Source organism: Strix uralensis, chromosome 4, assembly GCF_047716275.1.
Source record: "Strix uralensis isolate ZFMK-TIS-50842 chromosome 4, bStrUra1, whole genome shotgun sequence".
NCBI lineage: Eukaryota > Metazoa > Chordata > Aves > Strigiformes > Strigidae > Strix > Strix uralensis.
Window position 1 is genome coordinate 114925791 of NC_133975.1, and position 26850 is coordinate 114952640.

Consider the following 26850-nt stretch of genomic DNA (forward strand, 5'->3'; position numbering starts at 1 on the left):
TTAGTCTACCATCGTTGTTCTGACTTATGAAATTTCAAAGTCTCTTTGGAATACTAATTTTGTATTTATAGGTTTCAATTTTTTTATTCCATCCTATTTCCCTGAATTTTTTCTTGACAGTTGCTGAAGTAAAATTTAATATAAAATATTTAGTCACAAAATAATATTGCTTTTATGCACATTGTGGTAAGATTTTTTTTTCCAATAAAAACTATACCATCTTCCATAAAATCCTAAACATATTAAGAACTGTGATGCAGAACAAAATTACACAGGGTGAAACAGGTACCAGCACAACAGTGTGATTATATTACATCAAAAAATTTTAATGGTCCCAAATATATACTCAACAACTAAGCATACACTCAGGGGGGCAAAAAAAATTATGACACAAAAGTGACCACATCTAGAATTCCACTCAATCTTTAATCAAGAAGGGACAAACAAATCCCCCACCTCCAAAAAAAATTCTGCAGTTTAAAGGGCAAAGGGAACAGATTAAAAAAAAAAAAAAAAGAGGAAACTTTATATTCGGCCCTCCCCCGTAGAGGTTTTTAAAACCTGTTGTAGCTTGACTAAAATGTTCAGAATGTACGATTTCAAAGGCAGGTCTCTTTTATACAAAGAAACTGCTGGCATTCTTAACTAGTGAAGAATTATGGCAAAAACCGCCGTTTCTTCAGAAGTCTCATATGGTCCAAGAAAGCATATTCTGATTGTAGCAACTGACCAGCCAATCCAGAGTTCTACTAACAAAACTCCTGCCCTGTTGGCTTTTTTTTTCTTTGTTTTTTTTGTTTTCCATTTCCTTCCCTGAGAAAAGGGCAACATGTGGTCCAAGCTGGAGAGCTCAAAGGCATAAGTCTTTCCCCTAAATGAAATATTTCTCCTTCTTCTGCTCCTTTGAATTGGCACTTGATTGGCAGAAATCCATTTGTATAGGTTGATCTGTGTCACACAGTAATTCACAGAAGATTGCTGCTTTGCTGTGGGTTTGTTTTGTTTTTGGAAAAAATATCCTTCCCCCAACTGGTAATGTTCTTCAGCAGTTGCCATTATGATGACTCAAGCTTTGCTTTCTTTGACAAAGGTAAAGTTTCCTCTTTATCTTCTTCTTCATCATCCTCTTCATCATCATCAGGATAATCTACAAGCCCAACGAGGCCTCCCTACAAAGACAGACAAATTACTATAATTAAGAAAATGTTTGCACATTGATACTTCACGTTGTATTAGAAAATGATGTTTGCACAGAATATGGCCATAAGCGTATTGATTCATGAAGTTTTGAATAAAATGAAGCAAAATAAAAATAAATCCTTCATGAAGGAAAATGACATTGTCTGAAAAATGTTTAAATGAATAAATCCAAAATGGAGTTTTACCAATCCAACTAGATAGAAATATTTCCAATTGAAATTTAAGAAAATCCAAAAATCTACTTAGTTTTGCTACGTGTCACTGCAGCTCTATCCATAAAGATGTAATTTTTTTTTTTTTTTACCAGGCATAGCTGACTGCAGCAACGAGCAATCTGGAAGCACTTCAGAAAGAAATACAGAATATCCTTCAATGTGAATTTTTGAATTACAATACTTTTAGAACACAGCCTGTCTTCACAAAAGCTAGTTTAAATATGTAGTAATTTGAAGAATTTTTTGTATAATATAATGGAATGAGGTGTACAGGTTACAAAATTTAAACAACTTCGCAGCTGAAAATTAAAGCTTATCTAGTGATATTAAAAACTCCCTTTTATTGCAAATAACCACAAATTTTAAGATTAGGTAACTCTGGACCCATTAAAAAGTGGTATGAACTTCTAAAACTTCCTCTAACTACAGTGCACTGCAATTTCTAAAGCTTAACCAGCATTTGACTACAATGGCAGTTACTGATACTCAAAGATCACATTACCATTACTTATTCAGGTGTCCAATGACAGACATCCAAAATAGAAAATTTCAGCCAACTGTATACCAAAATACAACTCGATAGACAATTACACACATTCTGTACAGTCACATACAACATAACACTGAGGATTCTACACATAAAATAACAGGATCAGACAATTAATGAAAAACCCAATTTCAACACTGTTTCTAGTTTGCGACTGTGCCACATTTATAAACAGTGTACATTTTACTGAAAGAAGGTAGCTTATGCCTGAGTCCATGAATGGTTTTTCAGTGCACTGCATATTCAGTGTAACCTGAACATTTTTCTTTTGCCACCATGACTTGAAATTTTGGAGCCAATAGTGTCTGAAATATGCTCCACATGTAAAGACTCCATTTCAGATTCAAGGAATTATACTGTCTGTGAGAGAACAAGCCTCCTGCAGAAATACAGAATAGACTGAACTAAATTCCAAGCCAATTCCATCCCTTTTAAAAAGTGCTTGACTAACTACTGTATTTTTTTCATAAATGAAATAAATCTGCTTCCCCTTCATCCACAGAAGGATTTAGAGGAAGTGTCTCCTAGTTCTTCCATCAACCAAACTCTTCCCATTCAGGTGTTTCCAACAGAAGGTAATCCAAACACAAACTCTTAAGCCATGTTCAACTATAAGAAAGAAAAAAACTAAAACCCATTTGCCTTTACTAGAAGTTAGGTGAACAAGCAGTGTGGTGGCATTAAAAATAAGGATAAATCGGAGTTATTCCAAGGCTACCTGAGATACCTACCTGACCTTTCAGAAAAACACCTGTTATGAAAGTAAATTCTCATTATCTGAGCTACGCTGAACTGAATACCTTATCTGTCCCCCAGTGCTGGGAAAATACCAGTCACTCTATTTCCCTGACATGGTTTAAATAGAGTTTTAGCCAAAAATCTGGTAAAATCCAACAGCGTCCTAAAATGTATTTAAAAATGCTGGGTTTGGATATTCACTGCAAGTTATACTGACTGTTTTAAATAGCCTTTCTTCTACTTCAGTATGTTCCAACTCAAAACTATATGTTATTTCAAAAGGTAAAAGAGTCATGCTAGGATATTAAAAATTGTTTACATTTTGGCTTACAGCAACCACCCCTCCATAATACATTTTATTTCTGTCACATGTGACAGTTATAGCATTCTGAACAATATTAAAAATGATAATAATAGAAATTCTCAATGGGGGTGGTGGGACATCATAGAGTCTGGCAAAATTTGGCAATGTTTCTGAAGTAATTCTGTATTTCTACCTACCAAATATCCCTGTGCAATTTAGTAAAAGTAAAGTGTTATCTGTATTTCACAGTAAAGATCACTGCAAACAGCAACTAGTTGTATGCTTCATACTTTTAAGTTTGGGCATTAAAAAAAGCTTTTATTTCTTCTTTTTATATACATGTCAAATCTCCTTAAAAATGCTAAAGGCCAGACAAAAAGTACACACAAACCACAGTCCACTACTGTCTGCTTAACATGTCAGAATTCACACAAACTTGAGAGTGATGCTAAAGCAAATTCCTAGTCTGTAACAGTGAAGTCAACCTATGTCCATTCAAAATTACCTTAGTTGTAATAGCTGCCATCTGAGATGTGCTTTTAGAAACTGATCCTGGAGACCCAGGGGACCCTGGGGATCCGGGAGACCCTGGGGATCCAGGCAGATTGCTTGCAGATGACTGGCTGGTAAGGTTAGATTTTGTACCACTGGAAAAGGAAAGCTTGAAACTTGGGCTCTGACGTCCAGAAAGGTTAGTTTTCAGAAGAACTTCCTTTTCTTCACTCTCTTTTACTGGAGTGAAAAAAAATAAAACACAAAAAAAAAGCAAAAGTAAAGCAATATTATTGAGAAAAATATTTGATTACAAATCACTCCACTGTGCAAGAAAAGGCTGAATACTTTATGTAAAACTTGGTAAAGTGAGTCATCATAAACTTTTTTTTTTCATACTAGTATACTACTCACCAGCTGTTGTCATTGGCCAGGAATGAACACTTTTAATCTACCAATGATATCACCTCAACATTTACATTGAAAATTTTGAATTACAAACCTGGATAAAACACAGGAAAACTCGACTTTCAGCTAAGATTGTCATTCAAATACTTTAAGAAATCAACAGCAATATTTTGTGTCATTCAACTTGTAAAGACAACAAAACTTGTTTTGAAAGGGTGGTCCACCAACGTGGTGTCAGAATTTCAAAATCTAAGAACTTCAGAATAAATACATGCAAATCCTTCATTGCAGTAGGACTAAAGAATATAAGTTATGGCTTCTGCATGAGCCATATGGCATTCTTCTCCCCATCACTTACATTTTTTCCTTTCCATGAATTTACTGATAGGGTCCATAATATCTTCATCATTTTTAGTTTTGTCAGAAGGGGGCACCACTGCCTCTCCATCTTCCATATCGTCTTCATCAGTATTAAACCACATCTCCTCCTCATCCTCGAGGGTTCTTGCATCCCTTCTGTACCTATGGTTTCTCAAAATGGAGCGCATGCTGCAGAACAGGAAGTTTTAAAACTTTTGATTCAAAAAACAACTCATATTAATAATAAAATTACTTGGCATTTACAGTGACAGCTTACAGATACAAATACTATGGAGCAATAAAAATACCAGCAAATCACTCTGTAATGTGAATCTTTGTATTTTCAATGCAAATACCATTAAAACCTTTTCTTTATAAAGAATCAAATAAAGTACAACTCTGCTAATAGCACATTCAGACTACTCTACCTGTCCAAAATTGTACAGCTTACAAACAGCACTATTAAAAGTAATTTTAATGAAGGTCACACTAAATGCATTCAGGCTTGGTTTAACAGTTTGCACTGGTAAATAAAAAGTTGTAAAACAAAGACTTTAGAAACTGCAGACTCTTCTTCTGAAAATACTTTGTAACTTGTCAATATTTGGGGTCCAATGTGTTAAGATAAAAAGACCCCAAAACAACCCAAAATCTAACTTAAATATGACTCCAGTTAAAAATAGATACATTAATAAGACAGCTATCTCTTCCTGCCACATCCATCTGCCTCAGGTTTTGGTCACTATCAGCTTTTTCCATTCTTCAGAGCCTTGGATACAAAGTGCTACTTTCCCCTCCCTATTTGATCTATTATTAGAGTGTATCTCAGCTCCACCTTCCTTTTCTTTTTTCTCACAGAAGCAGTATTATGGCCTTGGAGGAGAGGGGCAGTGGTGTGCATGCTCTCTGAAGAACAGGGAGAGGAAGTGGAAGAGAGGTTGAAAACACTCTCTTCATTGCTAAATGTTGATTCTAATGGTCAATTTCCAACAAAAGTGTGAAACCCTTGACAAACTTTCTGTAGTTCAAAATATAAGTCTGAAATTTAATGTTTTTCATAAAGTCTCTGTTATTGGAATAAAAATATTATTAATATTGTAATACAATCTAGACTTATTCTGTTTAGAGAAAAGATCTTGCATTACTGACTGAAGGAAAAAAATAAGAAATTACAAGGTATTTAATAAGAATGCTAAATATACTCTTAAAAATAATTCTGAATAATTTGCTTGCCAACACTATCATCTGGATCTATACATACTGCATCATTTTACTGCATCTGAATTCAAGTTCAACAACATACAGGTGACAACTATATTGTTGATCAACAATAGTGCAAAACTATTACTTAAATGGCACTCTTCTGAATGCTTTTGTGGTCCATGTCAAAAAAAAATTTTGGCCTCCTTCCTTACTGAACTATTTTTTGCTAAACTGTGTAAACAGACTCCTGTTATTTTTGCATTTTATTAAGGACTGTGACAGGGCTTGTGCAGACACTATATAAGATGTAGGAAGAAGGTAAAAACTGGGCTGGTTGAGCTACAAACCTCTTGAACCTATAATTTTCTATTGGATAAACTCTTGCAGCACAACTACACAGTCACTTAGCTCAACTTAAGCCACGAAAAGACTAATGTTTTACTTCCTATACTGGATGGAAATTACTAAAGGAAGTGACTGGCTGTTCTTTCCAACATGGGCATTAATATAAGAATTGTAGGCTTGAATTTCACAGCTGTTTAAGTGATAAAGTTAGTTGACACAAGCCAAAATAATATCTCGCCTGTAAAACATCAGTACTGAAAACTTCAGATCCCACACATACTCTTGAAAGTGCTTCAACATTTTAAAACAAATTGACGATTATACTCTCAATTTAATCATACAAGTCTCAAATTTAAATATTGGTTAGAAAATCTTGTGGTAGGAAATAAAATAAAAGTCTGAAATTTCAAGATATCCTAGTATGACTAATCAGGATTAATTTTTAATGTGTTTTCAAACTAATTCAAAGACAACAGACCAAGTCTTGCTAACAAGTCTCAAGAGTAACACATCTGTTTAAACAAGCAGTGCATTTTGTTTAATGAAACTACACATAAAAGTAATATCATTTACCAAAAATAAATGGAGTAAAAAGTCCTAAACCTCCTATTTTTATACACCCTAACATTTTAACCTTGAGTAACTGTGTACTAAGGAAGGGACCTTTGCTCTGGCAAACAGAAGGAATGATTCAAGTGTTACATCAGATTTTCTTTTACTCCATCAGCAAATCTAACAGTGACAAAAAAGCATCCTCTAAAAATTTCTTCATATATTCTATTTCTCGGACATTTTGGTAGAGCATATCTAAATATCTACTCCCACAACTAACTAAAAGGAAATCTGACATGTGAATTTCCGAAGGAAAAATCCACAGAATGACAATTCACAACTGAACAATCTTTCAAATCAAACAGTAGAAATCTTGTTATTTAAGCTAATGAACTTCAGATACTTGATAGGCTTCCAGCCTCATTACAATAGTGTACATAACTTTAGGATATGACAACTTAGCATTATCACTGGAGGTTCAGCAACTAATGTTAGCTGGAAGCTGATCAATAGTTTGAAGCAAGAGATCTGGAAATCACACTTTTATATCAAGTAAATTCAACAATGCCTGAGATGCAAGCAGGAGTCTAAATTATTTACATTTCCCACTATCACAGAACAACCTACCAATATTAATTCTCAAACAAGAATTAAAGCACTAATATACTAATAAGAGCATCTAGTGCATTTTACCTGTCAAGTTTTGGATTATCTTGTCTTTCCCTTTGCTGCTCAAATCGTAGTTTCAGTCCTTTGAACGTCTGCACATAATCTACATCTTCCAGTGCTTTCCAGTAATTTTCAATTACATGAGCTGTTAACGATTTTATATCTTCCTATAGGAATGAACAAACATAAAGTAACTTATTTTCATGCAAATTAATTTATTTAATACAATATAAAAAGTAACTGAAATGAGAGATTATTTTTAAACATTCCATATGAAGCATGTCCTGGTTTCAGCTGGGATAGAGCTAGTTTTTTTTCCCCCTCTTCTTACTCTTAGTAGCTAGAATAGTGCTGTGTTTTGTATTCAGTATGGGATTTGATACAAGAAAAACATTGATAATGCACTGATGGTTTCAGTTATTGCTAAGAAGTCAAGGATTTTTTAACTCCTCATGTCCTGCCCATGCACAGGTGGACAAGAAGCCAGGAGGGAGCATAGCCAGAGCAACAGACCCAAACTGGCCAATGGAATATTCCATATCATACAGCGTCATGCTCAGTATATAGAGGAGGGTTGGCTGGGAAGCTCTCTCTTGCTTCCAGGATTGTGGTTTCAGGTTGTCTCTGGGATCACTAGCTGGGAATGGGCTGGGTATCAGTCAGCAGGTGGTGAGCAATCACATTGTGCGTTACTCGTTTGTATTTTCTATTATTACTATTATCATTATTAACTTTATTTCAATTATTAAATTTTTTTATCTCAACCTACAAGTCTCCTTACCCTTATCCCTCCAATTCTCTGCCCCATCCCCTGTGGTGGGGGAGGGTGAGCAAGAGGCTGCATGATGTTTGGCTGCTGGCTGGTTTAAACCATGACAAAGCATGATATTAATTAGTTTATGCAAAAATTAGTATTATGCATGCAAGTGTAGTTAAAAATCTAGAGCTTCAAATATTTGATTGGTGAAACAGGCATAACAGCAGCAATTTTCTAGCAGTATCTCCTTCAAAATACAATGAACAGAACCTAAAACCCTGATAGAAAATTATACCAAAACCAATTCTAAAAGGTCTTTCCCACTCTAACTTATAAATATTTTTATATTGATAGATTAACTAATATCTGTTGTAATCAGTAAATTTAAAAATATCTTTACGGGATACAGACTTAGCATTCATATTATTTCTTTCCTCAGTGCAAATAAACTTATGTAAGAATAATTATTCAATGCATTTGTTTAGGATGAAAACAAGGAAGATATTTTTCATCAGAAACTAACATCAAGTTTTACCCTTGAGGGCATACAGTGCTGGTCAAGGTCCTTCACAAAAGCCTCCCAACTGTTCTGCTATTTCAGTTAGTGTTGTGGCTGCCCCAAAGCCACCCTAGACAGCTGAGAGTAGCACAGGTCTGTATAGTGCAGCAGGAAAATTGCTCCTGTGCATTGTTTGGCTTTCTTAGCACTGCACAGCCCCTGGAATACACTGCAGAATAAACACCTAAACCACCATCTACTAAGGAGATGCAAAGCAACATAAATCTTAATACACTGATTATTTTCCTTTTTTTTGGTTACATGCTCAAAGGTCACCTCTTATGAATCCATCAGTAACAACAAAAGCTCACTTTTTTTTTTTTATTTGCTCTCTTTGAAAACAAACCTGGATTAAAAAAAATGACAAAAATAGTTGACAGATACCAAGAAGTATTCTGGAAATGTAACCTGGGTATTTATGTGAAAAGAAAGATAAGAAAAATAAAAGATTATTTATTTCTCCGTAGCATGAATTGTAGAATCAGCACCCGATCTCACGGAGTACTGAAAGACCACAGCACAGAAGTCAGGGCCACCTATATGGACTAACTTTTTTCATAGCTTCAAAACCATTTTTAAATCAACTTTTCCAGGACTATCAGGACATCTCAGTCTTGAATTACCTTAAGTCCTAAGTCAGAGGAAAGAGGTCAGCACAGAAGATTTCAAGAGGTGACAAAGCCTCATTTTTTCCTCACCCACTTACTCCTTTGTGACTGTCTGCACCCTAGCTTACCACATTTACAGTCTGTACAGCATCTTGTCAGAATCTGGATGCAAACAACAGTGAAGAAACTGTACTGTACGGACAGCCAAATTGGTGTGAATATTTTAACCAACTCCCCATGGAAGGAACTTTGTAACACTCAATTAATATAATAAAAAAGAAGACTGGTATTTCTCCTGTATGTTTCCATAGTCTGTTGAACTGACACTACAGAGCACAGGTAAATTTGATGATTTTGTAGCAGCAGTTTCAAATTACATTCCTGTCCTAACAGGCCCATCCAATCTGCATGGTGAAACTTGATTAGTGCTGCCTTTGCAAATCTGCGTACTGTGAATACACTATCGAGTGAATTTAATTTTCAAGTCACGGTACTGTTTGAACTTAAGAAAGAACATCTACAAATATGTAACAGTGATATAAAAGAAAATTCATTTAAATACAGTATCATATGGTCCCTTTATGAAAACGTAATTTAGGGTACAAGCAAAAAGAAAAGTCGTCTTGAACTACAAGATTAAACAATACAGTAATTATGTTCAGCATATAATAGCACTCACCACTCTGATAAATTCAAACATCTCTATTATGGCCGAGTTCATCAGATTATAACGGGAACCATTATTTAGAAATGCTTTGACCACAGGTTCAAACAAAAAACTTTTCATTATGTAACGGTTGTAGAACTCATCCTTTAGCCCAATTATCTTTCTCTTGAAACGAAGGGCACCTGAAACAGAAGTGTTGTCAAAAGAATTTTTAAATTCTTAAATGTGAAATGAAAAAACTCCAGAAATTACTCAGCATTAGTTAGGGCAATTCGCAACCTCAGTCCTTATACAGCATTACATTATTAGAACCAGGTAATACATTCAGCTATTCTCTGCTTCTCAACAGTTTTGACTAAACTGCTGAAGATTACTTATCTATTTTACATAAATAAATCCTCCATCATAACTGTACATGTGAAACCACCTCTGTTCACTGACAAAATAATATACTAGTATTTATTACTATTAACATAAAGGTGTATTTCCGATTTTTAAAATTACTTGTGATAAAGGTAAAATATTTTCTCAGTAGAACTGGGAAATTTGCTTACCATTCCTTTTATTCAAGTGTAAGTTTGATTACATTTAATTAAGTCCTAATTGATCAGGATGCAAAGTATTTTATTTTTAAATTGGTATATGACATTTTCTTCACATAGTAAAGCAAAGACTTAATTTATATCCAGTTTAAAGCTCTGAAACTCCAAAGCATACACAAGGACATGAATGTCCATGCATAAACAGAAAGTAGAGTATCATCTTGTTGTAAGGCAGCACATTTTGGTTAGCAGCTAGAGGTACATGAAAAAAAGATTATTCAAGGGTTCTAAAACCAAACTCAGGTGATTCAGTTACAAATTTGAAAGGTACTTCTTATTGTATGGTACTGCTCAGTCAGCTTTAGGCTTTGTTTTACTCTGTGTGCACAATGGAATCATGGAAAAAAATCTTTTACTTGCCTCCAGAATTAAGTCACACTGTTATTACTGTGCTGAGCATGGTCAAGAAACTACTAGAGTTTGAAGAGCAGCACACTGAGCTTCTGTGCGGTTTAATGCAGTCAGATAACTGTATGTCTAATTAAATACTTCTGATAATTTCTACTAAAAAATATCAAAACTTACAATGGTTCTCTTATGATATTCAATATTGAGACACCATCTTTTCAATTCACCTCTACATTAAGAAAAAACCTTTTTAGAAAAAAAGACATCTATAAATGCACAATTATTTACTAATACTAGCTGACATATCTATAAATTGGTATGAGAAACACACAGGGTAATAGTAGAATTTCTGTATTCAGTCACAAATTGTCTTGATTTGTGAATAGTTTTCTTCCAGCAGAATGAAGATACATAACACTTCACATTCACAGAATAGTAGTTTATTCTTTAGCTTTCAAACTTACACAATGCCAAGAAAGCGTGCTTTGAGGCCATGAGAACGAGTACCCTTCGCAGGATATCTTTGTTAATGATGTAGTTCTTTATGTGATAAGTATGATGTTCTACACAGAAAGTCAGCAATTCCAGTATTAATGCCAAGAGTTGGGCTGTCTGAAAATCATCTGTAATAAAAACAAAACCAAAATAATTAAACATATTTAGGATACTGCCTTCAGAAGCTAACTGCAAATATCCAACCGCAGTCTGGTCAACATTTCCAAGTTCTTGTATATTCCCACAGATAGTTTAGGGAACATGCTGCAGGGTATGTTTAGTCTTTAAAATAGAAATTGAACAAGCTTGTCAAGGACTGAGTATTTTCTATTTATACAGATAAGGCAGGAAACCCTCTTAAACTACAGAAACAATTACATTTTGTCTGTCTTAAATCAGTGTTTGAAGGTTCAGAGAGTACAGAACTTAACATTAACACAAGCGGTCAGGCCTATTTAACCAAATCTCATCATGATGTCCGCATGTCTAGATCATAAAGTATTGTCCTATACACACAGTTCCTTGACTAAGTTTGTATCAAAAATGTGATCTAATATGCCTTTTAACTGAAGTACTATGCAAGAAATATTTCGGGCTCTTTTAATACTTCTAGGACATAATCATATCAGCATATACAAAACATAAATCCTGCTTTTAAGTAGACAAATAATAAATTAAATACAGATTAGATTTAATCTTTTTTTTTTTAAAAGGCAGTGCTACCTTTTTAAAAATATTGCCAGATTGTTGACCATTAAAGAACACAAGTATTTTAAATAGTAAACATCTTGCTTTCAATCTATCTGGGAGTCAGCTGAGATAAAACAGATTAATTTAACTAATCCCTTGGAAATCTATACAATAAATTAAACAGTTTAGAGAACATTTATGTATCATTTATGTATCTCCTTTTACATCCATTTTGGATGTGTTATACTATTGATAAACAAACAGTACTGCTGCTAGTAGCCATCAAGAACAGTAACTTCATCACTGATCTCTGCTTTTTTAGACTGATGTAAAACCAATACCCTCGAATTCAGCACAGTATCGTGATACACACCTTCTCGGGAGCAATTTTGCATCCTCTCTAGTATCCCTGACCTTAAAAAATATTTACGCATGTTTACAAGTCTATGTCACTGAACGGCCCCATGAGTTACTGAAAATCATACAAATATTTTAATTTTTGCTGGAGGAAGATCTGCAGCAAATGCTGTTCACTTCTTAAATCAGGTTTCTTTGCTGAATTTTATAAGTTATTCAAATGGCTAAATCATTAATCAACATTTTATTCTGAACTATGTATCATAGTCTCAGATCCTCTTTAAGACAGAAAATGTTCTCTGACAGTTATTCTATTTTAAACATTGCCATTTAACAGCCTTGATGTGCCCAAAACCCAGAGTGGTATTACCTTTGCTAGGCTTGTCCTCTGTAGTATTGGCCAATAAAGGGGCTGTCAGAACATGCATACAGTGTTTGTAGAAGAAACCCAAGAACTCTGTCTTTTCTGTTTTCTAAAGAATAAAAAAAAGTAATAATGTATGTAACACATCGCCAAATATTCTAAAAAACCAAATGTAATTTCATTTGAAGGTATTTACTTACATTGGCAGTGGCAAGCATATTTTCTGGATCAACCAAAGTACGAAGCAAACCCATGAGAAGTACTGCCCCTCCAAGTTCTGGATCTGTGTCACAAATCATGTGTTCTATAATGAGGTTAATGAGTAATATATCCTAACGGGGGGGAAAAAAAAAGGGCAAAAATCAATTCTAATGGTACTCCCTTGCCCCAAATCTGAAATTACCTTCTAAAAGGGTTATCGCCTGGTTAAAAATGACACTCTATCAAGATTTTATAAAAAATAAAGAACTACCTAACAAAAAACCCCAAGCTTAACAGAAACAAATTAACTTTACATTCCAGTGACATATTCTGGTCAGTGGTTCAACAGTAAGAAGGCAAGCAGTGAAGAAAAATCTTTCAAAGCAACTGAAAATGGTTCTGAAATTAACACTCTAATTTAGAATTTAGTCTGAACTGAAACACCAAAAGATAAAAAATACAGAAGCAGATACTTAACGGTCTCAAAATTCAACTGATTTCTGGAAGGATTTTCAGAGACCAGAAGTTCTAATTTGTATCCCCCTTTAGAACACATACCGAGTTTTATTTCCAGAAACATACAACAGTAAATTTTACAATGCTGTTGAACTTGATGAGATTATTTTCACCTAAAAATAACCCCAACATGTATTTGCAGAAAACAAGAATAACACATAAAAGTAGAAAATAATATTTACATTTCAGAATCCCTACATGAAAGGTGGTTACCACTGTCCCCCATAAAAGATGACAGTCATCACATCAAATGGCTGGAACCACCAGCAATATTCCCTGTCCCAGCTGCCCCTTTCTTCCCATACAGAAGCAGCAGCACCAGCAGCTTCCTGTTCTCCAGCACGTTTTTAGCTGACACAAGAAAAAACATTAACTATCTCCTCTATGGAAAAGCCAGCACAATGTTTTTTCTCCACTGAATACCACTTTGAAATACCTTTCTTACTGCTAATTGTGTGCTAGCATTTTGTATTAGTCAGCTACAGAGGATCTCTGGGAAATGTAAAACTGTCAAAAAGTGTTCTTAAACACTTAGGACTGTAATTCCACTTTCAACATGTGTGACAGTAAACTGAACACAGGTTTCTTACAAGTAAATTAAAAATGTATGTACATGTTAAGGTCAAGAATGAAATTTTTATTTCACATTTTAAGGAGGCCATCATTCAAAAACATTTTGTTTTGCTTGTATGACAGCTGATGTTAACCAAAATGGTGTTTTATGGTAACCTGTTTTACTTTACACACAACAGAACAAGAATATGTAAACAGGCAAACAATCCATCTCGCCTGACTAACAGAACTTTTAGAAACATGGTAGTTCAGTATCCTGTAACCATCATGACTGTATTCCATACTTCATAACTAAGGCTCATGTCATTAATAGAGTTGTAAATATAAACCAGTAATTTCAGAAAACAATACAGACATTTCTGGGGACCCTCTACTTACATCATCATTCTGCTGTGCTTCCTGCATGACAAACTCCCGTACCATGGATGGGTTGTATTCAACCAAATATGAGAATATATCAGTGGCTGCACTTCGTACTTGTGCATCATCCATACCCTGGAAAAATCAAATAAAATCATTTAGGTTTCCTTACAAGGCTTAAATGGAATGAAAAATAAAGCATATAGCTTTTACTTCCTACTTAAAAGTCATACCTAACTATTACTAAAACTGTATTCTAAAAATGAATTGACTCTAACCTCTTCTTTGTACATTTGACAAGTGTCGGGCAAAATAAATTTTATAGTTTCCCTGCCCTTTCGTCTATTTCCCTGTTTTCTTACTTAATTGTACACCAAGATGCATGTAAAGATAGGAAAGCGAATGAGAAAACATAAATATGAGAAAGCCAGGGCACTTACCAATGTCATATTGTAACTGCTTTTAAAGTTTTACAAAAATATTTGAAATGTTCTGAATCTCAAGCTAAGACAAGACAAACAAAGCAAACACTTCAGAAAACCATGTGACTGGAGTTTGGCATACTTACTTTTTATAAAAAGCTCTCTGGAGATAGACAAAATTGTTATCACAAATAAAATTGAACTGACTTACCAATATGACTTCTAGTGCTGGCAGTATGCCCATATTTGACAAGGTTTTGAAAAATGCATCTCTGTTTTGAGGTTGCAGTGTTTGAGAGAACGCACAGAACTCTTTCAGAAAATTTACCTGAAAAACAGGAATAATATACTAGTTAGTAATTAAAAAAAATGCACATATCACCTTGTAGTAACTGTCCCCAATTCCTGTATATTTTAGATTTCTTACCAATTCCTGTCTTTTCTCCTCATCTGTGGCTTCATCTGTTAGTTGTGCAAACAAGTCTGTCAGAAATTTTTCATCTTCCTACAATGGCAAAACAATACCATTTGTTTATTTAACAATATGAAAAGGCATCCAAGTATAATATAAAGTTCTTCTAAACCATGCTTCCTGTAATTAAGAGAACATACGCTTGTGTACTGTAGTTAATCATACCAGTATCAATGTTCTAATCCAATTTTCAAACAAATTAATATGAATATTGTTTTTGAGCTTTTATCATGTTCAACACCACTCCACCCCCCCCAACACTTCATTCTCAGTTATGATGTATCTTATGTTGCCTTTTGGCTGTCCTTTTTCTATCTTCTACTGTCATTCTCATCATTTCATCTATGAGTTCTTTAACTTCCTTCCCCCCTTGTCACATGCCTGTCCCCCTAAACCACACTACAATACCCTTGCTTCAACTGTTTACATGTATTTATAAACAATCTCCCACTCAGCCCTACACAAACATATATCTTTGGAATGCTATGAGGTCTTTGCAGCAGAACTAAAGCAAGGATGCAACTAAGGGAGAGCTGCCTAACAGCAAGAATGAGGTGAGATTCTTTCCCTCCAACATAGTGAAAAGGGTCAATTCTAGAAACCAAATCAAAATAACTGTTCCTGTTATGTACCACATTTATTGGGCATGCTGGCTGGCAGCAATCAAAACCATTCAGATATTTTTCATGCTGCTGTACCTTAGCAAAACTACAAACAGCAGCCAACACATTACAAACATACGTTTAGATTGAAAGAAGCAGCAATATTTAGCTTCCCATAACCTATACAGTTGTAACAACTAGAAGATTATTAAACCAGAAATAAACCTTCCCCCATCCTTTCCCCAATATTATACAGTAATAAGACAGCACCTGCTTGAAAAAGATACTTGTACATCAGATACGAATAGATTTTTTCAAAAAGTTGACAGCATTGTTTCTAGGGAAGTCTGTAACACATGCAATATCCCCCCATCCCAAAATAGCAGTGCTAGACACTCAAGTTGCCTTCCTTGTGTTTACACAGAATAAAGCAGAACCATAAAAGTATTTCCATATATCCACATAAACTTTCTTACACTGCAAATTATCTAGGTACCTCATCCAGGCTCACCTTGCAGCCTTTCTGAGAAAATGAGTACCTCAGTTCCAACAGCACCCCATGCTAATGCAGCTATAACACTGTCAAAACCCAATCCAGAATCTCTACACATGACACCGCACAACATAGATAAATCCAAAACAGGTTGGCATGAACTCTACCGGCATTTCACCGGTAAACCCTATATTTAGGATATGCCACATTTCCTTTTGTTTGATGCTGTGCTTCTAACCTGATCTAGTGATAATGAAAAAGAATTATTTCTGGACACAATTTCAGGTCCTATTTCCATACTGCTTCAAAATCAAAACAAAAAGAGATAGGAGAGGCCTCATTTGAAGTTTACTGAAACTCACTCTGGAGGATCAAGCACTGGAAATGTGAAGTTTGACTTTCAGATTTCAACACTCAAGCATTCACAGAATCGTCTAGGTTGGAAAGGACCTTGAAGATCATCTAGTCCAACCGTTAACCTAGCACTGACAGTTCCCAACTACACCATATCCCTCAGCACTATGTCAACCCAACTCTTAAACGCCTCCTGGGATGGGGACTCCACCACCTCCCTGGGCAGCCCATTCCAACACCTAACAACCCGTTCTGTAAAGAAATGCTTCCTAATATCCAGTCTAAACCTTCCCTGGTGCAACTTGAGGCCGTTACCTCTTGTCCTATCACTTATTACTTGGTTAAAGAGACTCATCCCCAGCTCTCTGCAACCTCCTTTCAGGTAGTTGTAGAGGGCGATGAGGTCTCCCCTCAGCCTCCTCTTCTCCAGACTAAACACCCCCAGTTCCCTCAGCCGCTCCTCGTACGACATGTGCTCCAGACCCTGCACCAGCTTCGTTGCCCTTTTCTGGACACACTCGAGTAATTCAAACAACTATTAAGGTCTTTGATTTCAAGAAACATAACTTAAGCTGTGATGAAAGAATACAAGGATGTTTGACTACCTGCTATCCAGCTGTTATATGGCTTGGTAAGTTCTCTGTTCTAACATTTAAGTCATTAGACATTACAGATAACATAACTAATCCACAGTAGAGAGACTGATGTTTACTGAAATAAAAAAAATCAGCACAAAACCAAAAAATAAAACATAAACGCCAGTTCTTCTGAAGAACATGCAAGTTATTCTCCATGATTAGCAGTGCATTTAACAAAAGGCTAAGCAGTTTGCTTTCATTTCTCTTTTTGCTATTTTGATCAAGATGTAAAACTAATCTCATCTATCAAAACTATTGAGAAGATGCACGCTTATCCTCAACTGGAAAGTGTAACTCTTACTTCCATTCTCAGTGTGAAATGAACTTTTCACCTCCTTCATAATACCTGACAGTAAGTGCAAGTCAATACCACAGAAATATCTCTGAATGACCACTGTGAAAAATTAATGGAAATTTCAGTATTTAAATATGTCAAGAGCCATGATTACCATGCTCCTGCATAAAAAAGGTACTCAATATTACCCAAAGTATCAATTTTTTTCTTTTTTAAGTCAAAATGTGGAAGGAGAGGAGGAGACCCTGCACTGCTGGTGTTACGTGGGTCTCATTTATGACCCACTGCAGAGCCCCAGAGACAGAGGTGGCCGGGAAAGCTGCCCCTCCAGCACTGCACGGCAGAGCATGGCAGGCAGGGCCTCGCTGGGCAGGAACGCATGGGCAGGACCCCAGCTCAGCTTTCCCACCAGATCCTGCCACACCCCTGCCTGGTTCAAGATGTGGCCACCCACAGCTGACGCCAACCCACTCACCCTGTTACTGGGCTTGCAAGCACTTGGGACTTGCAGAGGGGGCGCTTCCTAACATTGGGAAGTGATGAAGACTTCAGTGCTGACACTTAATGTTTCAGGAATAATTTGCAGAAGTTCTGTTTGTAAACATTTTTAAACCTTCCACGTATATACTACAATACAGTATTTTACAATTCTGTATTAAATATAATATCAAAGCATTTCCCACACCATTTCTTCTCCCAAACTCCATTAAATACATTGCAGTTTTTAATAGGATTATCTGAAATCTCTAGGCCTCAGAACAAAAGTGATCTACTTAAAATCAAATTAAGATGGAACTGAGTGATTCGAAACATCCTACCCTTACATGGATAATATGCAGTAAATGACAGTTATTTCAAGAAAATAAAAACAACCTATTACTAACTTCACAGTTATATGTTATCCCTGAAATGTGTTTAGGTGCTATCTGATTCCAGATGCTTAATGAAAGGTAGACAGGTTGTTATTGATGGGAAAAAACCCCAACCCTCTCACATTCATAGAAAAATTGTGATTGCAATGAACATTCTAAATACAAGATTCTCTCTCTCAAGCTGTAAAACTACTGACAAGGGCAGCATATCTGAAGATGCATTCCTGAACAACACTACCAGAATCTACAGAAATGTACAATCTCAGAGCAGAGTTCACTTATTTTAGAAGTCACAAAGCACCAACACTGAATGCTAGAATTACACAAGTTTAAATGTTTTCTGTTTTTTTTTCCAACTTGCAAAAAAACCCCAAAATACGTCTGTGAAGTGAACACAGTGCAAACGCATAATTCTTTGCGGGATCTGGCCTCTTCACGCAGAAAAGGATCAAAACCCATTTGGATGTTATCTTAGAAAGGTCACAACTGTTTTTGAAGAAAACTGCAAACAATAGCTTACAGGGTAATTGTAGAATGTAGCTATTTTTCCCATGCACAGAAATTATTAAATGTGCAATACTTAAACTATGCAAATACCAAACACTAAATATATGCATTTTTGCTTTTGGAAGATCTAAGTAGATGCTCCTAGGATTTAATACCTTTCAACCCATCTTCATGAAGATAGAATTATGCCAGGCCTCCTCCTCTCAAAAGGCACTTTAAAAAGCATTCTTCAGAAGCAGACCTCTTTTAAATACAATTAACTTTCAGTTATCAGATACTTTGCGTCTGTTATTACAGATAAATGACAAAAAATATCCCCTTCTCAAAAAAAAAGCAAGAAACTCAATGACACCTAAGCTAGAAAAAAAGAGTATACTTCCCATCCCATTTTCCACCTCCATATTCATTTTAGGCAGAAATAATATTTCAGCCCAGAAAGTGAAAGTTTCATAAAATGTTACCAGCAAACAGAATTACAGACTCAAACATACATTCCTTCCTGCTACCACATCAGAAGATTTCATAGTTCAAAATGTTTCAATCTCCTTTATCTCAGACTGCCTTTCCACACATGCCTTCATTCGCTATCAATAAGCTATTTCCACCTGAGACAACACGCTGAACCGGCAGTGGGATTCACTGTTGGAGTTTCCGTACACATTGAAAAAAGTTTTCTACAAAGAAGTTAATCTCAGAAATCATTAGCATGCACCACTCGCTAACTTCTTTTACCAAGTCATTTCCCCCAACAAGTGGCATCCTTTATTGCAAAGTAAGTTTTGCTGAAAGTAAATCTCCAGAGTTATTCCTGAGACAACTACTGCAAAACAGCAGGAGCCATTCCAATCCTAATACATTTGGGAAAAACTATCAACATGCACTGACACAATTCTTCCTCAAACAGCTACTGATGATTACATTTACACCCATGGGGTTCTGTTAAGAATAAGTAACTATCTGTAAAACCTCTTTCAAAATTAAAGCCAACATATTGTTATATATAAATCCAGTAAAATATACAGATGTATGTAAATGCCTGCTATTTTTTAGGTATTGAAAAGGGGAGATAGGGACTATCAGTAACATGATTTCTGTATTTAAAAAAGCTGATTTACCAGTACAGCAATACCATGTGATCACTGCTCTACTAGGCACATAAATTACTTTAACATATGTCCAATTTTCCCCTTCCACTCTCCACTTTCCTGAAAATAGAAGACTGAAGTCTAAATGCACATACTCAAATGTAAGCCTAACAATATTCTGTATTCTGGAAGATAAAACCACTGCAGGATCTTGCTGGCAATGAGAAAGGGGGGAGAGAACGGAAGGAAACAGTGTTTGCTCACTCTATGGCGCAGTTTTGCAAGTTTTTGTTTTTTAAGAACTAGTTAATAATGCAAAGGGAAAGAACTGGTGGCCTCCAGTGTGAACATTACTATGTATTTTTTAAATTGCAAAAGAGCGTCATATAAAGTAAGAAACACCACTTACCTGTCCCACCCCCACTCTCAAAACTTGGTGAACTCCATGTTTCAGCAAGGTTTCTTGGTGGCTATGACATCTCAAGACTAGAACAGGCTGGACCCCAAGCAGTAAGAGCATATTAGGAGGGGCTGAAATTGGAAAAAAATGTTATATACCTCTTTCATATCTTAGGTGCAGCAAATCATAAAACCTGTAACTGAGTAGGTTTCCACAGCACTTAATTCTGTAGACTGGAAATACTGGTATTATGGGTTTACTATCCATCATGACCAACAGTATTTAGTTTAGTGAGATCTTGACATAGTTACTTAAAATGACCGATCTTAGACAACTACATCACAAATAAACTAACCTCCATTTCTCAGAAAAGCCCATCAGTCTAAGCATTTTTATAAAGATTATGGGAAAGCTAACCTTAGTGAAGCAGGAGGGAAGAATACAGTTCATAACCCTAGTTGCCAAACGTAACCCATTCTCTATTTTTGGTTTTACCACGAAACGGAAAAAAGTTATTTAACTAACAAAGAAAGCAAAATCACGGAAGCGGGTATCTTCCATGACTACAGAATTTATATATATATTTTTTTTAAAGACATCAAAAATCTCTCCTAATAAAGCCAGAATTCTTAAGAATCAGCATATTCTTATTTACAGAATTCACTAGTTATAATTGCAAAACTGACCTTAAATGCCAATGACCTTTAACGACCTTAAATGTCCTACCTTGACACCAAATACCTTAAAAAAGACACAGTGGTAATTCTGAATAAAGTCACCCGGCCTATCAAAAAGCATAAGGCACAATCTGCACAGAGTCTTGTACAAACTTCTAGTCACTTTTCTGTAACTAATTTGAGATGAGGGTATTGCAAAGTGCCACTTTAGTTAAAACACAGCCTGACATGAAAAGGGCTCTTTAGAGCTCATCTTTTTTTCATGGTGAAGGTAACAGTTTTTCTTCTCCTTTCATTCACAGACAGTGAGAGAGAAAAGAACAGAATATAAAACAACTCAGTTGTACGTGCAATAGTTGCAGTATGTCACAGGATATTAGCTGCTCAGGGAGTTTACTTTTAATCCAACAAGTAAAATTTCCTAAAAAGACAGCTCTGTTGCCACATTGGCCCAGGAGAGACAGCCTCAGAATTAGCAGCAGAAGTATTAACCACCTGTATTATGCATCAACTAACTAAGAACTTGAGACTCATCCATGGGTCCCAATAAACTACATGAAGCATCCCAGAAACTCTTCAATTAATAATGACTTATAAAAGAAACAGCTTCTTAAGTACACACGTGAGGTTAGCGAACACCAGGATCTCACAGGATCTAAAATAATGAATGCCAGGAACTCCAATTACAGACAACTTTAAATCTTTCATGAAATAACACCCCCACCCCCACCAAAGTATTGTGATACAACCAGCTACAGAAATTCACGTTAAACCATACACTAATGAAAGAAAGACCTTACGAAATATAGAAGTGAAATCAACAAAAACAGTCTTTTAATTTTGTTTTCAGACCATTATTTATTCTGCTTAAAGAAATGAGAAGAAACAGTGTCATACATTTTATACATGGACTGTGGGAAGGGGGGGTGGAGAAAGGAAAGGGGAGAAGGAAACTTTAGGGGGCAGAGATTACAGAAAAGTACAGCCTGACATACTGCTCTGAATATGCATGAATAAATAAATGCCAGGTAAGCAGGTTTAAACCTGGTTTAGAGCTACACTGTGAGAACTTGGAAAAAATCAATCAAGCCTTTTAATCTCTTAGAAATGCAATGGGCATTTATTTTGTGATAGCCTCTTTAATTTCCTCAAAACCAAGAACTGATCATCAGTGTCAAATAATTTCCAACTGATTCTTATTTATAAACTCAGTGGGTTCCCCCTCAATGCTATAGAGCTGTACTGTGAAAGGACTAGGAAATGCAATATAGCACAGGACATATTTTCTTCCTTGTGTGCTACCACTCTTGGCTCCTCAAAGCTGTAGAAAGCACCTTAAAAATTTGAAATAGTTATCTAACTTGTAAAGTAATGCAATGCTAATTCTTCTGGCTCCACTGCCAGGGAGCATTATTCTCAACCATACACAACAGCAACAGAAGTGAAGGTTCAGAAACCTGTGGTCACACAACAAATCAAAATCAGATCTGAGCCTCTATTTCAACTGTAAACTGCAATTAACAAGTTTCATAACCACACTGAACCTCAATATTCTAACCCAAGCTGAACATAACACAGGTGGTAAGAGACAGAAGAAAGCAAACTTAATCAGCCACTAGTCCTCAACCAAGTTACCCTGGGATTTCTGGCAAACAAATGATTTTGCAGGATCAGGTCCCCTTTTTCCTTGCCCAGTTTCCTTTTCAAAGTTCAAGATCCCTCTCAGAATCAGCTGCTGACACCAAGACTCCTGAATAAGTATTCTTCCCCTCCCTTCTCAAGCCAAAATGTATCATCCTCAGGACTCTGCTTTTAGCAACCCTTGGAAAGAGGTCAAGATATTTTAGAGACACTATTCAGACTGGATATTCAAGTTGAGATCCCTTAATTGAATCTTTTTCAGCACTCTCTCAAAGTCAGGCCTATAAACTTTCTCAAACTGGCCACTCCAAAATTATTAAGGCCTTTTGACTGTTTCAGATACATATTTCCAACTCTTTATCAAGGACACACATACAGACATGAAGAGTTTGGTTCAGTTAAGCATAAGCTGGGGTCTAGTACTACTGAAGATGTCCCAGGCATTCCACTAGGCCTCCAGTGGTTGCTCCAATAAGTGATGGCCTGTCCACAAGGCACACGCGTCAGCTGCTAAGCCCGGGTGACATCTTGCGCATCTGGCTGCTTGACACGACAGATTAAAGTTCTGAGAGAGTGGATTAAACAATATCCGTACTCTAATCAACTGAGCGTGCTGGATGAAATGTCTGGAGGCCTAGTTTTCACAATGATTTGCTGTATGAGCTTGCAAAAGGAATTTTCACTATCCTTTGCTGTATTTTCCATGAAATTAAACAGGGTGCATTCTGAGATTCAACTGACGATAAATATGATTAAGGTAACCAGCAGCATCTAGCACTTTGTCCACTTCTCCAGATCAGACAGCCCCTACAAAGACAGTGGCTATTCACTTATTAAATGTTAGGAGAATTCAGGTAATGACAATTAACTTCTACAAACCAAAATACATATGGTGTAACACTTGGCTGAGTTAGTTGAAAGCTTTAGGAATCTCCCATTACAGAGATGTGCCACCTGCTTCTACACAGTTCAGGAAGTTCATGGGTTGGTGCAGAGTACTTAAGACATCTGGGTAAAATATCCAAAGCATCATATAATCTCTTTACATTTGCAGTAAGACATACATCATGAAAATCTGGTAATTCCAAGCAGTATTATTTAGGGACTTATAAGACAAACTAAGAAAACATTCAAGCACCTAAGGCAATGTTATGTTCTGAACCTGTACTTTCCAAACAACTAATTTAATTTACTTCAAAATTAGAAACAGTTATATCCTGGCATGAGATTATATTTGCGAAATTTAGGTGAAGCAATCTGATTTTTTTTTTTCTTTTTTCTGATCATGGTAACATGGCAAGAATTATCCTTAATTGTAGTACCTATAAAGTCCCAAATACAGAAAAAAATCCCTAACAAAATCAACCCTTCAAAATGCAAACAGTACTATTAATTCCAACCAACCTCATTCAGGATTCTACATGTGCTTGCTCCATTTAAATCAGTTACAGAGAATCCAGTCCAAAATGTGAAATTTAAGAACAAATATTTAACAGCTCAGTACTGAAATCCATGCCTTTTATGTCATACTTCAAAACAGCTTTCAGAATGACAGAAGTGAAGGTTCCACCGAAGCACTTCAATCTTTCCAAGAAAAATTATCCAACTTTCTCTGCTCAAGTGCAAATAAAGAGACTGAAATTCTGAAACTTACCTGTAACATACCAACTATTTCCACTTTATTAAAAAAGATGAAAGAATGAAGTGTTGATAGCATGTTTTCCTCAAAAACTGAGGGAGTGGGTAGGACCATATCTTGAATATACTGTACTCTGTATGTCTGATGTATTTTTTGCTTCAGCTCTGGATCAGATATAGGAATCACCTCTTTAAATTTTGCTGTTTTAGTCAGAAATTCCCTGTGTTTCCGTGACTGTGATAAAGATGGATCATATTCTAGGCATCCAATTACGTCCATTATACATTCCTCGGAAAACATGACTTCAAAAAGTGCAGTTCTGTTCAAAAGGAAAATTCCCTTGATAATTTCATATAAGTGGTGTAGTCCTTCAATGTTCTCCAAGTCTTCACACACATGAAAAATTTCTAAGAGCTTCTTAATATAGCCCTCATTTTCCAGCGCTAGTGCGAGTTTTTCACGGCGTAATGGTGAAGGCAGTGAAGATGCCACAAGTTCTGCAATTTCTTCTAGTCGACTTAATTCACAAGACGGCAATTCTAGACCTGGTGATGACATATCATCAAAACGCTCTTCCTCAGATTCATCGACAAGGTCCTGAGTAATATCGACAGAAGGGTCTTTGCCTTGAACCTACAAAATAAGATGTGTTAAAAAAGTAGAGCTTAATGTTTACTGCTACTTGAAGCTTTTTTAAAAATACCATTTCTAATGTCACACACCCTTTCTTTGTATGGCCAAAATAGAAGTGCAAATGTTAAGACATGAGTACAGCTGGTTTGGTAAATAAGAGATAACGAAAAGATTTCTTCAAACAGAAGTCTTTACAAAATTATTCCTACATTAGATACTTAACTTGATTTATTTTCTACAAAAAGGAGGAAGAATAAAGAAAAAAGCTATATTTTCCAAGTACTTCAAACAAAAAAGAAAATTCATAATTACTAATAGGGACAACAACTTTTTAATAGACTACTTAACTAAGCTATTTGTTTCCAGTCTTTACTATCTGCAGACAGATTTTCAAATGCAAACCAGTATTACATGATTGCAGTGATAGCTTTAAACATTTCTCTATAGGCTATTTAGCTGCTCTTGATGCTTTTCAAAGCTTCTGCTACCTCAAACAGAGGAGAGAGGCCAGTCTCGTTAATTTAATTGTTGTTTTCAGTTCTGGAGAGCTGCAAGTCAAAATCTGTTACTATGCACTTTCTAAATACTCAACAGAGGCACAGAATCCCCTCTTAAGAAGACAAAACCCCAAACAAACAGTAACAAAAGAGCAGTGGAAATCTGGAGCTGTCAGAAAAATAAGGCACAGGACCTGCAAAGATATTTCCAGAGATACGACATGGAAACTGCACATTAGTGAAAAAGAATAAAGACATGCTTGGGCACCAGAGTGTTTCAGCTTTAATGACATCTTAATTGTAGTATCTGGAGTCTGATGTGTCAAATTCAGAAAAGCACTGCTATGTAGAATGGTAGAAGGTACTGTTCTTTTTAATCTTGAAAATCAGCAAAAAAAATTTGGGAGAAATAATTTTTCATGGGTAACAGCAAGCTTATACTTAGATTAAAATCCAGAATGCTGTTGAAACCCACATACTGTTCTGCTTATACATCAGCAAGCAGTTCCAGTATAAGTGGTCTCAAAGTTTTCCTTTTAGAAGAAGCTTTAATGACTGAGGAAGCTTAAGATCTTTAAAGTACACTACACACAAATACAATAGCATGGCCTCAAAACAGGATGTAAAGACACTGGTTTCTTACAAAAATATTAGATCTTTACATGAGGCTGAGGAAGCTGGACTTCTTATCTGGGTGTTTCCCAAGAACACGATTTCCCTTTTCCCCCATTCTGTTTCTGTCCCCAACTTTTGGTCCTTTGACTGCTAAGGTTCCTGGAAATGTTTCTGTACTTATTTACATAAGTTTCTGTATTTATTTACATAAGTGGTAAACTGTTGAAAAGACTCATTCCTAAAAAAAGGAATGATCTACACACATGCAATTATGAAACCAGATTTCTTTTGCTTTATTTCTGAAATCAGTGAGAACAAGCTCCAAAGAGAGTGGAAAGAGCTAGATGTTTGTTAAGAAGAGAAAGAGAGTGCGCATAGAGAATTAGGCAAATTTAGATAAATCCCACCTAACATAGCACAGAAATTAAGAAAAGCTGTAATGGTTGGAATGGAAGAAAAAACTAAACAAGAACTGACACACTGAACTATCATCAGTGAATATATTGACTAAACTCTTTTGAGTGTTGGTCAATAGTTAATACCTGACCAAATGTTATGCAGAAACAACACTGATTCAGTAACTTTATAGTCATCTGGTCGTGGTAAAACATAATGAGTTAATTAACACATATTCAAATATGTAGATTCTACATATAAATTGTTTGATTTCTTTAAACTGTAAGAATTATAGCTTTGAGGTGGTAATACAGGGATAGAGCTATCTCCTACTTCAACTATCAGATCGATCTTTCATACCATGACCCTATAGAAGCATACTGTCATATTTACATAGAAAAAAGCTCTGTTGAGAAACTCAATAATCCCCTCACTTGAAACAGAAGAATGAGATAAGAGAAAGAGAAGAATGAGAAATGGAG

At 35.7% G+C, this 26850-nt stretch overlaps 1 protein-coding gene across 3 annotated transcripts in view; it reads right to left on the reverse strand.

The window, feature by feature from the left end:
• Positions 1–305: 305 nt before the first annotated feature.
• The window catches only part of PPP4R3A (protein phosphatase 4 regulatory subunit 3A), a 46242-nt gene continuing 19697 nt past the window's right edge, over positions 306–26850 (reverse strand). For all 3 annotated transcript variants that reach the window (XM_074868616.1, XM_074868617.1, XM_074868618.1), the window contains 12 exons: positions 24243–24860; positions 14980–15057; positions 14764–14880; positions 14149–14265; positions 12681–12812; positions 12487–12589; positions 11039–11197; positions 9637–9806; positions 7058–7200; positions 4263–4453; positions 3510–3736; positions 306–1169 (listed from right to left, as the gene is read on the reverse strand). In XM_074868616.1, the coding sequence (XP_074724717.1) occupies positions 1056–1169; positions 3510–3736; positions 4263–4453; positions 7058–7200; positions 9637–9806; positions 11039–11197; positions 12487–12589; positions 12681–12812; positions 14149–14265; positions 14764–14880; positions 14980–15057; positions 24243–24860 (2169 nt within the window). In that variant the 3' untranslated portion in view covers positions 306–1055. The remainder of the gene's footprint in view (positions 1170–3509; positions 3737–4262; positions 4454–7057; positions 7201–9636; positions 9807–11038; positions 11198–12486; positions 12590–12680; positions 12813–14148; positions 14266–14763; positions 14881–14979; positions 15058–24242; positions 24861–26850) is intronic.